General features: G+C 41.4%; 1 protein-coding gene across 1 annotated transcript in view; it reads right to left on the reverse strand.

The window, feature by feature from the left end:
• Positions 1-17,029, reverse strand: part of NCOA2 (nuclear receptor coactivator 2) — a 649,459-nt gene that overhangs the window by 153,695 nt on the left and 478,735 nt on the right. The window contains 1 exon segment of the mRNA XM_029591446.1: positions 1,071-1,281. Coding sequence (XP_029447306.1) covers positions 1,071-1,281 — 211 coding nt within the window.

A 17,029-nucleotide genomic window follows, 5' to 3' on the forward strand; every position in this document is an offset into this window, starting at 1 on the left:
AGGTGTTACAAAGCAGTGGGACTGCCAAAATCACTTACCATAGCTGGTATGGTTGGGGAAGGAGGGACAGGACTTGAATCTCCAGACTCAGAGCGATTTCAAAGTCCAGAGAGGCTGGCAGACAGCAGTTACTTACCTATAACTGGTATTCTCCAAGGACAGGAGGATGCCAGTCCTCACATGTTGGTGACATCATTTGATGAAGCCCAGCATAGAAAACTTGTCAAAGTTTCTAGAACTTTGACTGAGCCTCACTGAGCATGCTCATGGCATGCATTATACCACACAGGTACTTTGCCAACCTCAATTTTCAAAGGGAATCCTGCAAGTATTCTTTAACAAGCTACCCAGGCAGCTTAAAAATTGACCCCCGAAGAACAGAAAAGGGGGGGGGGGGGGGGGGGAGGAGATACTTTCTGTAATATTCTGCCCTGGCTAAATTAGCAGGTATCTTAGTCTAACACTTCAGAAGCAGCCTTGACAAGAAAGTTTATTCCTGTATACAGTACTACTGTCACAGAGAAAGAAAAAATTGTAAACTGGGGAAGTAATTGTTACAATATTATTTGAATGCATGTACGTTTACAATAATTACCATTAACAACATGAACTGAGACAAATGGCAAACCATTTCTTCTGTTAATAAGGTGGTGGTAGACTAACCACTCTCAAAACAGTCACACATGGTGAATGCACAACTGGCATACCCAAACATGACACCTAACTAATAATAAGCTGCCTTCTAATATGCATACAATTACTTTGGTTTACCCAGTATGTGTTTTTGTTTATACATCCATAATTTATTAATCAAGTTTAAGCAAGTATCCAACTAAGAAGGCAGGAAATAATGAATAGAACTATATTATTATCATTATGTCACCCAGAGTCTTTCAAATAGTGTCTAATCAGAAAATGTTATCCATCATTAGGCCAGCAGATGGTGCTGTACCACAAAAAAACACAACTGCGCAGCATGCACCTTTTCTTAAAACTTTTGGCTAGTCAAGGGGACATATATCTTGGATATTTTGCGACTACAAGCAACATAGATATGGGGTTACACTTACTGCTCTGTGGTATTCGCAGTGCTGGTTTCTGAGGTGCGACAGGAGGGTTGGGATTGCTTTCACCAGTGAGTTGCAGAAGGTCATTTATGATGGCTTGTTTGTCAACAGATCCAGTTGTGGCTCCTGGCCTTGTATCTGGGAAAAGCTGTGGTAACTGACTGTTTTGTAAATCATCCAGAATCTCTTCCAAGTTATCCAGTTCACTGCCAGGCTGTACTCAGCAACAACACAAATCAGAAAGGCACAATTTGTATCTTAATGCATGCATTCAACATTGCACCTTCACAGCAAGAGCCTAGAGTAAGAGACTGGTGTACAATGATTCCTTCTGTTCTCAACAAAGTGCTCAGTAAAGGGCAATAAGACACTTATGTTCGGTCCCATTACAACATGGACAATATAGGTAAGATCAAACATCTCTGGACAGTACTAAAACACAAAAGCCAGTTCTTAAGTCAAACATGCAATGTAAATGCCTGACCAAAATCTGATCACAAAATTTCCAGAAAACACAAGGAACAACTGAATAGAAAGCTGATGTAAAATCCTTTTCAATTTTAATTAGAAACCCTTGGATGAAAGGTAAACAAACAAAAATCCTTAAAGGTATATAACCCTCTGCAGCTCATATAGATTACACCAATGCTCACAATATAATTAGAAAATACCACATAATTTTTCTCTTATGGAAAAAGTAAACCATCGGCCACAGTCCTAAGTGTGTTTTCATATTTTGTGCCTGTGAGGTAAAAAAAAAAAATTAATTGGCAAATTTTGCCCTCAATATTTGAATGCCTGGGTTATTGCTTTTGCAATTGAAGTTGATTTCTCCCATTTTTAACAGTTTCATCCATTAGAATGGCATCCAGAGTTAGAAACGCCTTCACCAACTAAGGCCTGGAGAAAACTCACCTCTGAGACTAGTCTTCAGTGTTGCTGTTGTGCCATGGTAGTATAGGCATGCACTTTTCCTCCCTTGAGAGGGGAGGTAGCTACCTGTACTACCATGGCTCATCTCTGTAATACACCAAACATTTAACTGAGATAATTTATGATCAATTGTATACTCAGTGAAACAGCCCATTGTTAGGTGCTGTTTGTGTCTCCCAAAGCAGTTTTATGTAAATGTTCTGAATATGACTTCCATAGTGACTGTGTACACAGTGCTATGCAAAACTGTAACAATCATCCCTGGCCTCGCGAATTGTAGTGTCCTAGAAAGAGCCCTAATCCACAATCCCCAGGTGAGGAGTGTCAATAAAATGGTTGGGCTAAATGAGTTGAGGGGAGGATATGAAAAAAGGGAAAAAAAGCTCTGGATAGTTACGAATAAAGGTTTGTGGACCACATAGCCCAACAGAGGTTAGTTCTGACAGAGCTAGAAAGTCCAGGGAGTAGGATGAAACTGTTGGGCCAAAAATATAAAAAATAAAATGAAACTAGTAACTTGGGGGAGAAAAAATTCCCTTATGTCTGCAGAGGCAAACCTGTTGGAACAAATGCTGCTGGGATAACAAGAGGAAGAGATGTTAGCTATTAGGTAGAGAGGCCTAATGTGGGAGAGGGAAGTAGAGGAAAAAATGAATGACTCTCACCCTACAAAAACTAGCAAAGCGGAAATCAAGCCGAAAGAAACCCAACTACAGCAAAGAAATGTTTATTTGAAATTGTAAACCACTTAGTACAATATGTTTGCTTTAGGTGGTCTATACAAATTTTTAATAAATAAAAATAAACTATTTCAATTTTTCCATTCTTGTAAGAATTGTTCTTAAAATTACCACTTAAGGAAAGCACTGGGGAAAAAGGACAACCAAAGCCTGCTCCTTATTAAATCTTTCTTCTCATAGAAGAAATTACCACCAGGAAACTATTCTGATTTATTAAGAAATAAGCCAACATATCAAAAGGTAGCTTTTCTGGTATCTTCAAAACCAATTTAAACTTCAACTTGATGATAAACTTCTAACCTGGTTTAGACAATTTAATTGCACTCAAAAACTTATACCATATGGCAGGAAAGCAATTCTTTTCCACCTGTTGGACCATATATTGTTGACTGAACAGCTACTTACATCCTTGATGTGGCTATTTTTATGCTTTTATCGAGACTAAACAAAAATTTAAAGATAGATTCAAAGAGGTTTTAGTGGCAGAAATACTTTAATGGCAATTATGTCTACAGTCCCTAGATCTGGCCCTGTCTGTGGAGAACACACATGGGTCTTTGAATCTACTGAAAAACTTGAGAACCTTTCTGTTGACACAAAATACGCCCCACCATGTACTTATGGAGAAGATAACTTCCTGGTTTAAGGCCTGTTCTCATGGTTGCAGGTAGTGTTCCCTGCTGCCGGCACACTTGCAAATTCATCTTCCTTGCTAATCAACCTGTGAATAAAATTAAGAAGGTTCCTTTCAGCCCATAACAGGGTCTTCATGGTCTCCATCATGGGACTCCTCCTACTTTCTCGTTCAAGTAAATTACTGCTATAAAATTGTCTGATTTTATGCAAATGTTCATTTGGGGTCCTTTACAGGAAGGTTAGTAGAGAATTCACCACAGTTCCCACTACCACAATATTCATATGCAGGATTCTCTCTTCCTAATACTAGTCCTGAGTTAAAAGTTCTAGCATAATGGTTAATCATCTGAACAAGCTTATATGTACCAAAATAAACAGTCAATTTTTGCTGTCAAAGATCTTTTTTCTCTCCAAGTTGTCATTCCAAGAGTATCAGGAAAGAGACCAGAAAGCTTCTTAGAACAGCTGAAAACTCTGTTGTAAACCCGCTCAATGGTTTTTATCGCTTTAGCAATAGATGCGGTCAGTGAGAATGTTCTGCCAGGTAACCAAACCTGAAGCTTTTTTGAACTTGTTTCCTTTCCCTTCTAGGAAAAGTGGAAGATGGAGGCTAATGATAGACCTGATACGATACTTATTTTTTAAAATGAAATTACCATTGGATGCTATGTTTTTATACGGAGTTTGGCCCACAGTACTATCCCTATTGTTGCCACTGTTAAGTCTAATAGACATAGGCATCATTCTGCTGTTAATCTTTGATATCTTGTGTATCTGCCCTCCTTTATTGAATAAGTCACATCATCCTTAGGCAGTGTAATTATATTCCTCTGCATGACAAAACTTGTCCCAGATGAGACAGTTGGGAAAAGGATGTATCCTAATTGTTTATCCAACAAGGATTTTACCACACACGCTCTTGTCTCTACTACTGCCCCAAATAATGTTTCTTTGTATCATCCAGAAAGAATACAAAGATTCCTTGTTCCAAAAGTGCTGCCAATAGGGAAGAGCTTCCCAAACCATGGGTCGGGATCCCAAATGGGTAACAAAACCTTCAGCTGGGATTGCAAATGCTTCAAATGGCAGCACTTTAGACACCAGCCGCATTAGTAGTGGAAGTCAGCAAGGGGCCTGCGAGCAAGCACACAATCACAGGCCCTGCAGTGGCTCTGCTTTCGCAATAGTTTCTGTGGTAACAGGAAGATTTGTGCAAGGAGGGATCGAAGCAACTGCAGGACCTGTGAGTTTGCGCTGGCTCACAAACCTCATACTAACTTTCATTACTAATGCTGATGCTTACAGATCACCATTGGGCTTAGGACCAGCCATGAGGAGAGGAAAGGGCTGGTCCTAATCTCAACAATGCCACTCTTTGTACGCACATTGAACCTAGCCAAGAGAAAAATGTTGCTCTGTCATCAGCCTACCCTCTCTCTTCTCATCAGTTTTCATCCATCTTTACCACAAGGCCCAAACGAAAATATTGCCAGTGACCCTGGCCAGGGGCATGTTTAGAGAAAGGGCTGTCTGAAGGGAGGGATCAGATGCAAGATGGTTTGAAGGTTGGATCAGCTGGAGAGGGATTGGCTATGGAGGATGAGAGAGAATGAAAGACGATTGACTGGCAATGTAATAGAGGAGCTGGGGGGGGTGAGAGGGGATCAGGGGGATGTGCAAGAAGGGTTAGAAGGAAGGAAGGGAGAATGGGAGATAAGAGGAGATGGGGATGAAGTTAGAGGAAGATGACGGCAGATTATCAAATTCGGGGTTATAAAATGGTCTTGGGAGTGGTAGGATTAGCTGGGGGATAAAAAAGGGCTGAAGGAGGTAAGGAGGAGTGGGTTGGAGAGGAGAGAGAAGTTGTGGTATATGAGAGCATCAGCTGGAGGCATGGAAGTTGAGAGAATGGACGGAGGTTGAGATAGGAGATCAGCTGAAATGCAGTGAGTGTGAGAATGGAGTCATTGTTGGGGGGGGGGGGGGGGGGGGTTGCACCCATTCAAATTTGTTTTGTAGTCCTCTGGGGTCATGTGAATTTTCAAGTGCTAATATGAACATAAAACATAAGAAATTGCCATGCTAGGTCAGACCAAGGGTCCATCAAGCCAATCATCCCGTTTCCAACAGAGGCCAAACCAGGCCACAAGAACCTGGCAAGTACCCAAACACTAAGAAGATCCCATGCTACTGATGCAATTAATAGCAGTGGCTATTCCCTAAGTCAACTTGATTAATAGCAGTTAATGGACTTCTCCTCCAAGAACTTATCCAAACCTTTTTTGAACCCAGCTACACTAACTGCACTAACCACATCCTCTGGCCTCAAATTCCAGAGCTTTATTGTGCATTGAGTGAAAAAAATGTGCTACTTGCTAACTTCATGGAATGCCCCCTAGTCCTTCTATTATTCGAAAATGTAAATAACCGAGTCACATCTACTCGTTCAAGACCTCTCATGATCTTAAAGACCTCTATCATATCCCCCCTCAGCCGTCTCTTCTCCAAGCTGAACAGCCCTAACCTCTTCAGCCTTTCCTCATAGGGGAGCTGTTCCATCCCCTTTATCATTTTGGTTGCCCTTCTCTGTACCATCTCTATCGCAACTATATCTTTTTTCAAGCTGCGGTCTCACCATGGAGCGATACAGAGGCATTATGAGATTTTCTGTTTTATTAACCATTCCCTTCCTAATAATTCCTAACATTCTGTTCGCTTTTTTGACTGCTGCAGCACATTGAGGAGACGATTTTAAAGTATTATCCACTAAGATGACTAGATCTTTTCCCTGGGTGGTAGTTCCTAATATGGAACCTAACATCATGTAACTACAGCAAGGGTTATTTTTCCCTATATGCAACACCTTGCACTTGTCCACATTAAATTTCATCTGCCATTTGGATGCCCAATTTTCCAGTCTTGCAAGGTCCTCCTGTAATGTATCACAGTCCGCTTGTGATTTAACTACTCTGAATAATTTTATATCATCCGCAAATTTGATAACCTCACTTATCGTATTCCTTTCCAGATCATTTATATATATATATTGAAAAGCACCGGTCCAAGTACAGATCCCTGAGGCACTCCACTGTTTACCCTTTTCCACTGAGAAAACTGACCATTTAATTCTACTCTTTGTTTCCTGTCTTTTAACCAGTTTGTAATCCACGAAAGGACATCGCGTCCTATCCCATGACTTTTTAGTTTTCGTAGAAGCCTCTCATGAGGGACTTTGTCAAACGCCTTCTGAAAATCCAAATACACTACATCTACCGGTTCACCTTTATCCACATGTTTATTAACCCCTTCAAAAAAAAAAATGAATTAGATTTGTTAGGCAAGACTTCCCTTGGGTAAATCCATGTTGACTGTGTTCCATTAAACCATGTCTTTCTATATGCGCTACGATTTTGATCTTGAGAATAGTTTCCACTATTTTTCCCGGCACTGAAGTCAGGCTCACTGGTCTATAGTTACCCGGATCGCCTCTGGTGCCTTTTTTAAATATTGGGGTTACATAGGCCACCCTCCAGTCTTCAGGTACACTGGATGATTTTAATGATAGATTACAAATTTTAACTAATAGATCAGAAATTTCATTTTTGAGTTCCTTCAGTACCCTAGGATGCATACCATCTGGTCCAGGTAATTTGCTACTCTTTAGTTTATCAATCTGGCCTACTACATCTTCCAGGTTCACAGAGATTTCGTTCAGTTCGTCTGACTCATCACCCCTGAAAACCATCTCCGGAACTGGTATCTCCCCAACATCCTCATTAGTAAACACTGAAGCAAAGAATTCATTTAGTCTTTCTGCAATGGCCTTATCTTCCCTAAGAGCCCCTTTAACCCCTCGGTCATCTAATGGTCCAACCGACTCCCTCACAGGTTTCTTGCTTCGGATATATTTAAATAGGTTTTTGCCTCTATGGCCAACTTCATTTCAAATTCTCCCTTCGCCTGTCTTATCAATGTTTTACACTTAACTTGACAATGCTTATGTTTTATCCTATTTTCTTCAGATGGATCCTTCTTCCAATTTTTGAAGGACGTTTTTTTGGCTAAAATAGCCTCTTTCACCTCACCTTTTAACCATGACGGTAATCGTTTTGCCTTCTTTCCACCTTTCTTAATGTGTGGAATACATATGGACTTCGCCTCTAGAATTGTATTTTTAAACAATGTCCAAGCCTGTTGAACACTTTTAACCTTTGCAGCTGCACCTTTCAGTTTTTTTCTGTTTTCCTCATCTTATCAAAGTTTCCATTTTGAAAGTTTAGTGTTAGAGCTGCATACTTATTGTCCCCCTTCCAGCTATTAGTTTAAATTTGATCATGTTATGATCACTGTTGCCAAGTGGCCCCACCACCATTACCTCTCTCACCAAATCCTGCGTTCCACTAAGAATTAAATCTAAAATAGCTCCCTCTCTTGTTGGTTCCTGAACCAATTGCTCCATGAAGCAATCATTTATTACATCCAGGAACTGTATGTCTCTAGCAAGCCTGATGTTACTGTGTTCAGTTCTGGACACCGTATCTCCAAAGAGACAGAGACAAGATGGAGGTGGTCCAGAGAAGGGCGACCAAAAAGGTGGATGGTCTTCATCAAATGACTTATGAGGAGAGATTGAAGAATCTAAATATGTACACCCTGGAGGAAAGGAGGAGCAGAGATGATATGATACACACTTTCAGGTACTTGAAAGGTTTTAATGATCCAAAGACAACGACAAACCTTTTCCGTCAGAAAAAAATCAGCAGAACCAGGGGGTCATGATTTGAAGCTCCAGGGAGGAAGACTCAGAACCAATGTCAGGAAGTATTTCTTCACGGAGAGGGTGGTGGATGCCTGGAATGCCCTTCCGGAGGAAGTGAAGACCAGAACTGTGAAGGACTTCAAAGGGGCGTGGGATAAACACTGTGGATCCATCAAGTCTAGAGGACGTGAATGAAGAGTGGGTGGCTCGCGGGAATGACGGCTACTACCTGTAGATAATACCCTTATTCAATAAACACACACGGTTAATGCGACTCCAACATTGCTCTAAGCTTCAACGGCAAGAGGAAATGTGGAAAAAAGGATTTGCATTCACAAAAAAGCCTGGAGTAGCTTGCTTGTTATGGCGGTTACTACCCCAAAACAAATAAGCCTGATACTTCACTTTCAATGCATATCCAGCATAGCTCTCTGCTTCAACGGCAGGGGAGAAAGACTGATACTTCACGAATATCCAGCATTGCTTTCTGCTTCAACAGCAGGGGAGAAAGTCTGATACTTTACTTTCAATGCATATTCAGCATAGCTCTCTGCTTCAACGGCAGGGGGAATGGAGAAAAGTGGATCTATATACAGACAACAACCAACAAGGACTGAATTACATAGTCTGGGTAAACAAATAAGCATGGGTGTAGCTTGCTTATTGCGGCGGTTACTACCCCTAACTAATTAAGCTAGATATTTCACTTACATGCAGTTCCAACACTGCTCTCTACATTAATGGTGGGGGTGGAAGGGAAATAGAACCAAAAGGTTACTAAGAGCCAAGAGTAACATAAGTATGAGAAAAAAAAAGTGCGAGACTGGATGGGCCGTTTGGTCTTCTTCTGCCGTCATTTCTAATTTTCTATGTTTGTTACCCAGTCAAATTGGGGTAATTGAAATCTCCCATTATTATTGCACTGCCAAATTGGTTTGCTTCCCTGATTTCTTTTAGCATTTCATCATCTGCTGATCATTTTGTCCAGATGAACGGTAGTATACTCCTATCACTATACTCTTACCCAACACACATGGGATTTCTACCCATATAGATTCTACTGAGCATTTAGTCTCTTGTATGATCTTTATCCTGTTGGACTCTATACCCTCCCGGACATAAAGTGCCACACCCCCACCAAGTTGATCCTCCCTATCATTGCGATATAATTTATACCCTGATATAGCACTGTCCCATTGGTTATCCTCCTTCCACCAAGTCTCTGTGTGATGCCAATTATGTCAATCTCATCATTTGCTGCTATACACTCTAACTCTCCCATCTTCGACTTCTGGCATTGGCATACAGACATTTCAAAGTGTGTTCTTTGTTTGCCTGATTGACAAACTGAAGAGTAGTAAATCACCTGGACCGGATGGTATACACCCCAGAGTGCTGAAGGAACTGAAAAATGAAATTTCAGACCTATTAGTAAAAATTTGTAACTTATCACTAAAATCATCCATTGTACCTGAAGACTGGAGGATAGCAAATGTAACCCCAATATTTAAAAAGGGCTCCAGGGGTGATCCGGGAAACTACAGACCGGTTAGCCTCACTTCAGTGCCAGGAAAAATAGTGGAAAGTGTTCTAAACATCAAAATCATAGAACATATAGAAAGACATGGTTTAATGGAACAAAGTCAGCATGGCTTTACCCAAGGCAAGTCTTGCCTCACAAATCTGCTTCACTTTTTTGAAGGAGTTAATAAACATGTGGATAAAGGTGAACCGGTAGATATAGTATACTTGGATTTTCAGAAGGCGTTTGACAAAGTTCCTCATGAGAGGCTTCTAGGAAAAGTAAAAAGTCATGGGATAGGTGGCGATGTCCTTTCGTGGATTGCAAACTGGCTAAAAGACAGGAAACAGAGAGTAGGATTAAATGGACAATTTTCTCAGTGGAAGGGAGTGGACAGTGGAGTGCCTCAGGGATCTGTATTGGGACCCTTACTTTTCAATATATTTATAAATGATCTGGAAAGAAATACGACGAGTGAGATAATCAAATTTGCAGATGACACAAAATTGTTCAGAGTAGTTAAAGCACAAGCAGATTGTGATAAATTGCAGGAAGACCTTGTGAGGCTGGAAAATTGGGCATCCAAATGGCAGATGAAATTTAATGTGGATAAGTGCAAGGTAATGCATATAGGGAAAAATAACCCATGCTATAATTACACAATGTTAGGTTCCATATTAGGTGCTACAACCCAAGAAAGAGATCTAGGTGTCATAGTGGATAACAGATTGAAATCGTCGGTTCAGTGTGCTGCGGCAGTCAAAAAAGCAAACAGAATGTTGGGAATTATTAGAAAGGGAATGGTGAATAAAACGGAAAATGTCATAATGCCTCTGTATCGCTCCATGGTGAGACCACACCTTGAATACTGTGTACAGTTCTGGTCGCCGCATCTCAAAAAAGATATAATTGCGATGGAGAAGGTACAGAGAAGGGCTACCAAAATGATAAGGGGAATGGAACAGCTTCCCTACGAGGAAAGACTAAAGAGGTTAGGACTTTTCAGCTTGGAGAAGAGACAACTGAGGGGGGATATGATAGAGGTGTTTAAAATCATGAGAGGTCTAGAACGGGTAGATGTGAATCGGTTATTTACTCTTTCGGATAGTAGAAAGACCAGGGGGCATTCCATGAAGTTAGCATGGGGCACATTTAAAACTAATCGGAGAAAGTTCTTTTTTACTCAACGCACAATTAAACTCTGGAATTTGTTACCAGGGGATGTGGTCAGTGCAGTTAGTATAGCTGTGTTTAAAAAAGGATTGGATAAGTTCTTGGAGGAGAAGTCCATTACCTGCTATTAAGTTCACTTAGAGAATAGCCACTGCCATTAGCAACAGTAACATGGAATAGACTTAGTTTTTGGGTACTTGCCAGGTTCTTATGACCTGGATTGGCCACTGTTGGAAACAGGATGCTGGGCTTGATGGACCCTTGGTCTGACCCAGTATGGCATTTTCTTATGTTCTTATGTTCTTATGCTTTAACAACCTGCTTTTTGGTTGTTTGGGATAATTCGGAAATCATTAGATTTGGTGATTTTTTACATATAGGCATATGGACTATGCTTTTAATGGAACCTCTCTGTTTCATTAGTATCCTTCAAGGATACATTTCTCCGAACCATGCACTGCTGAGTGACTGTCGGCTTTCCCCCCTTGTTCTAGTTTAAAAGCTGCTCTATCTCCTTTTGAAAGTTAGTGCCAGCAGCTTGGTTCCACTCTGGTTAAGGTGGAGACCATCCTTTCGGAAAAGTCTCCCCTTTCCCCAAAAGTTTCCCCAGTTCCTTACAAAGCTGAATCCCTCTTCTCTGCACCATCATCTCATCCACGCATTGAAACTCTGGAGCTCTGCCTGCCTCTGGGGACCTGCACGTGGAACAGGAAGCATTTCAGAGAATGCTACCCTGGCGGTTTGGATTTCAGCTTCCTACCTAGAATCCTAAATTTGTTTTCCAGAACCTCTCTCCCACATTTTCCTATGTTGTTGGTGCCCACATGTACCACGTCAGCTGGCTCCTCCCCAGCACTGTCTATAATCCTATCTAGGTGACGCGTGAGGTCTGCCACCTTCGCACCAGGCAGGCAAGTTACCAGGCGGTCCTCACGTCTACCAGCCACCCTGCTATCTAGATTTCTAATAATTGAATCACTAACTATGATGGCCGGCCTAACCCTTCCCTCCATGGCAGTAGCCCTGGGAGACTTGTCCTCAGTGCGAGGGACAATACATCACCTGGAGAGCAGGTCCTTGCTATAGGATCAGTTCCTGCTACACCAGGGTGATGTTCTCCTACTGGGAAGCCCTGCACTATGGTAGAGTGACTAGCAACTTTATGAAAACCCTTGAAGCCAATGGCAGGTTAAACAATGGATCTCTACTAAAAATGCTGACTCATCCATCATAAAATACAGATACTCCTGGTGACAGCAAGTGATAGCAGTATGGAGATAAGCATTCTGTACATCCAAGCAGCACAGACAATCTTTCAATCCAATAACCTGGATAATCAAAGACAGGGATCTGATCTGAAAAATTTTCTGCATCACATATTTGTTCAGTCTCTTGATATTCAACAAAAATGAGTGAACATCCTCCTCTGGCATTCCATCTCCCACCCAGGGATTCTTTGGCACAATTAAATTATTTGAATAGACACCTGAAAACCTATTACTGGATTATAGAAATCACTGAAGCTATGTCTAACAGATGCCTTTGTCTTCTACAGGACTCTTCCTTCTAATCGCTTGGGACTCTGGAGCAAAACAATTCTTTTGGTCTGGGCAAAAGCCAAACTATTATATAAATGTGCTTTACTGAAATTAACATCCAGTTGTCTACTATTGATGCTGTCCAGACTGTTAAGTATCACTGAAGTTGTGAAGTTGTCTCCCCATCTCCAGCCTCTGCTATTGTCTCAGGATAACAATAAAAATGTTTTTTGAAAAGAGCTTTCCTAGCTCCTGTTTATTTCCTCTTCCTTTAATTCTTTGAGGATAGGAGCTATGAGGCTCAGAACTTGTAGGAGAGGGCTTCTCAAATCTCCCCTGGTGATCTCACTGTCAGTCTGGATTTCAGGTTACCTACATTAAATATGCATGAGATAAATTTGTATTTACTGAGTCTCTAATGCATGCATATTTATCTCATGCATATTCATTGTGGGTATCCTGAAAGCCAAACTGGCTGCAGGGCTCACCAGGAAAGGTTTGAGTAGCCCTGCTATAGGATTTATAGGTTGCACTGGCTCCCAATTAAATGGAAGGTCAAGTTTAAAGTTCTTACAATGATTTTTATGGTATTAAATTCTGAGGCACTTTAGTTCTTTATTACAGATGTATACACCAAACCGAGCACTGCGCTCCTGTATTAAAAACTTATTAGAATTACTATCTTTAAAGATGATGTGCCTTTGTGAACTGAGAGAAAGAATGTTCTCTGTAATAGGTCCTAAGTTATGGAATTTCCTCCCAGAGAAGCTGAAGGCCATAACATATATAAAAATTTTCAGGAAAACGTTAATGACATATTTGTTTACTGAGGGTTTTGCCTTGCTCAGAAAAAATAAAATAGTAGTGTCATGCCTAAAGTGTCAGCTATTTAGTAGATACCGATTAGAAGAATGTTAAAAGTATAAAAATGAATGCAGGTCTCTAATATTACATATCAGATTGGTATACTCGCCCAATGGGAAAAATGTAATTTGGTTTGCTTTAAATGTTTTGTGTTTGTTTTACTTGTAAGTTTTCAGCTTGTGTGTGTATGATTGTAACTCTTAAGATATTAGATAAGCGAGTCATAAATATTTTAAAATAAATACATCTTTATGTAGACCCTCAGAGGGTCTTTAAGGAAAATACTTAAGGCACCTTTCCTATGACATGTAAGCCTTACTCTGCCAGATCTTTTATGAAATTATCCAGATGCGAGCCAAATAGATGTTCCCCTTCAAGTGCACCTCAGAGGAAAAGTCAACCAGTCTCTGTTTTACCTAGAAGGCCCTCCTGGGAAAAGCATCACAAGCCAGCTCATTAGCTGACATTAGGACAAAGTTAAAGGCCATGCTTACTAAGAATATGGCTACTTGTTAGAGTCATGGAATGCCACAATGTCATTCCCTGCCACGAGGCCCTCTCTTTCCAGATGCTAAGTCCATTTCACAAAAGCTCTGGGGCTCACATTCTGACGACAGTATAACCTATGACTCCATTAAGCTCAAATTCTTTTTTTGAGCAGATTCATTTGCCTCTCCAAGCTATTTTTCAGGGATGCTGATTTATCAGTGGGAATAGCTGTATACTTTCATAATCCCGATACAGTGCTATCCACTTTAGGGACTAAATCCCTCTGGTTCATCTCTTCCTTTGATAACCTGATCAGCTTGGAAAGACATTTTGGAATGATTTCTTTGCTATTGCTTCTCTATCATCTTTCCTACTGTACAATGAATAGGGAAACATCTTCCTCAGAATAGGATCTGTCTTGTTCTCCTTTGGCATCTTTGATTCCAACACAAGGACAGATGAGATTTTTTTTTTTTTTTGCTTACAGCCTGATCTTTGATTCTGTGAATAAATAAGTCTTTTCTGTGACCACCTCCTCTTCAGAGTTGGAGGGCAGCTTCTTGGAGGATAGATTCCTTTCTAGTCAGAGTCCAAAGCTGTGAGGACTCTAGGGAAGTGAACAAAGACTTAGCTCATTAAAGGTATCATCTAGGCATCACTCTGCCTCCCCAAGAGGGGTTTCATTTGCCATCTTTCTTTCTGGCATCCAGGATTCTCTCTTCAGTCTTTGTATCTGCTCCCTCACATATCCGGCATATTGATCCAACACATCATTTTTTCACAATCTAGGAAAGAATAACTTCTATCTTCCTTTTTGTTACTTCTGATTTCTTCTTGGCAGATCAACACGGAGCTCCCTTAAAATCAGATGATGGCTGATATCCTGATATTGGATATTCTATTTCTTATTCCCTGATGGTCTTTTACCTTAGGAGGGAACTCTGCACAAGCTAGTTACCACCTGCTGTTTCAGGTCTTGAGCTTCAGTCAGTGGCCCTTTGATTTTTTCCACCTAGTTTCAAGATTATGGGAAACCCAGGTAATGAAAACTACTGAAGTCAAGCAATCATGTAGCCATTTTAAGTCTCTCATTCCAGTTTTCTCCATCAGACTGACTCATTACAAGGTCACAACTGTTCTTCAAACAGGTCTTGACTACACTGTCTCTATCATGTGAATGGTGGCAGCAGCTTGAACAAATGGCTTTTGCATGCCAGACTAGGAGAGGAGCAGCAGCAGAAGGAAACCTAAGGGGAAAGAGGTATCATTGGAACTCTAAGACTAACATTGGTCTGCTGAGCCACTGGAAAGCAGTGTACCCTACATAGGACAGACTAGCAAAGCAGCAAATACCTATATCCTAATTTTAAAAGGGTTTTGTCAGGGTGGACAAAATGGAAATGACTGACATTGTTGCACCATAGTCTGAAACCAATGAAGCAACGAAAATGTTAGTAAGGCTCAGCAACAGCTCATAAGAAACTGGCTTAGGAGGAAAATGACAAACTGGAGATTCAAACAAAGGCCTAAAACAGTAAGTGTCATTTTCCTTTGGAACATACATGGAACTTTTGGAAACCTCTTGCAAGCTTCATCTTCCTCTATGGTGCAGCAACAGAGCTGCCAGATCAGGAGTAACATAGCATATCCAGTGGAGTGGAGATCAGCGAGGCTGTCCAAGGAGGTAGGCAGGTTAGCATGGCTAGCTCAATCTGCTATCTACAGAAAACACCGTTTACAGTAAGCAAACTTGTTTTTTTCCTGTCAACAGCAGGTGAATTAGCCATGCTGTCTGGGAGTCCCCAGCTTAGGGCTGTGTCCGCACATGTACGCACACTGAAGTAGGGAGTGGCAACCCCTTGCAGTCGAAGACAATTCTTGTGTGCTCCTAGACAATTTTTGTGTGTCTTGTGGACAGTCTCGCTGTTTTGTGGAATAGGCCAACATTGCTAAACCTAGCACTGTGTCTGAAGATGCCTGCTTGTCAAGACAGTAGTGTGATGTGAAGGTATGCAGAGATGACCACATAGCTGCCTTACAAATGTCCAGCAATGGTACTATGTGGAGATGCACAACTGAAGCAGCAACTGCCTGTACTTGGTGCACTTTGACTGTGTTACGAAGTAGCAAAAAGGAATACAGAGTCCTCTTTGCCACTGGTAGGCCCATGAGCACTCAGACTGAAAGACACAGAGTTGAGAAGTTCTTTTGTCTATATGTGTCCTCTGGCTGTAGTAAGCTAAAGCTCTTTTACATCTAAGGTGTGAAGACGTCATTCCCTTTCATTGCTATGTGGCTTTGGGAAGAACGCTGGCAACATGATGGTTTAATTCAGATGGAAAGCAGAGATCACCTTAGGTATGTGGGAGGGGTGAGTAAGTAAGGTCACCTTGTCGTGGTGAAACTGCAAATTCTTTGGTTGTGAACTAGGGCCTAAAGCTCGCTGACCCATCTTGCCGAAGTTATAGCAAGCAGGAATACTACTTTCCAGGTCAGATATTTCATGTGGCTGCTGACCATGGGTTTGAAGGGTGGTAGCATGAGCTGCTCCAGAACCAGGTTAAGGTCCCAAGGGACCAGAGGTTTGGCTACTGGTAGTCTCAGTCTCAAGATTCCTTTCATGAAGTGAGAAATCAGGGGATGGTTCGATACCAGGTCACTGAATGGGTGATGATACGCTGCAATAGCGTTCACATGAACACTGGCAGAGGTCATCGCCAAGTAACGTTTCAGGCGAGCAAGAGAATGGGTCTTTCCCCTTGTTCTGACACAAGGTGGTGTAACGGTGCCACTTGCCCTGATAGTTTTTCCTTGTGGAAAACTTCTGCGATGATATTAAAATGTCTTGGATATCTATCAATTATCGTAGATGGTTCAATACTCTCCTTTCAATCTCCAAGTAGTGAGATGGAGCGAGGCGTGCATGGGGTGCAGCAATGTTCTCCCCTCCTGAGACAGTAGATCCGCACTGTTTCCTAATGATAGGAGTGATGGATAGCCCAACTAGTTATACATACCAAGGCTGTCCTGGCCATGCCGGAGCAATGAGGGTCAGGTCTGCGACATCCGCAATACATTTTTGTATGGTTCGAGAAATGAGTGGTATCAGAGGGTAAGCATATAGAAGTCTCCTTGCCAAGGGATGAGGAATGCATACTTTGCAAATCACTTGTGGAAGGTTCGAGCACAACGCTCGAACCTTCCTGTTGTGCACTGTTGCGAAGAGGTCCATGCAAGGGAGACCCCACGCTGTGAAGAGACCGTCTGCCACCCTTTGATTTAGAGCCCATTTGTCTGGGTGGAATACC

The sequence above is a fragment of the Rhinatrema bivittatum genome, chromosome 2, assembly GCF_901001135.1.
Source record: "Rhinatrema bivittatum chromosome 2, aRhiBiv1.1, whole genome shotgun sequence".
Lineage (NCBI taxonomy): Eukaryota > Metazoa > Chordata > Amphibia > Gymnophiona > Rhinatrematidae > Rhinatrema > Rhinatrema bivittatum.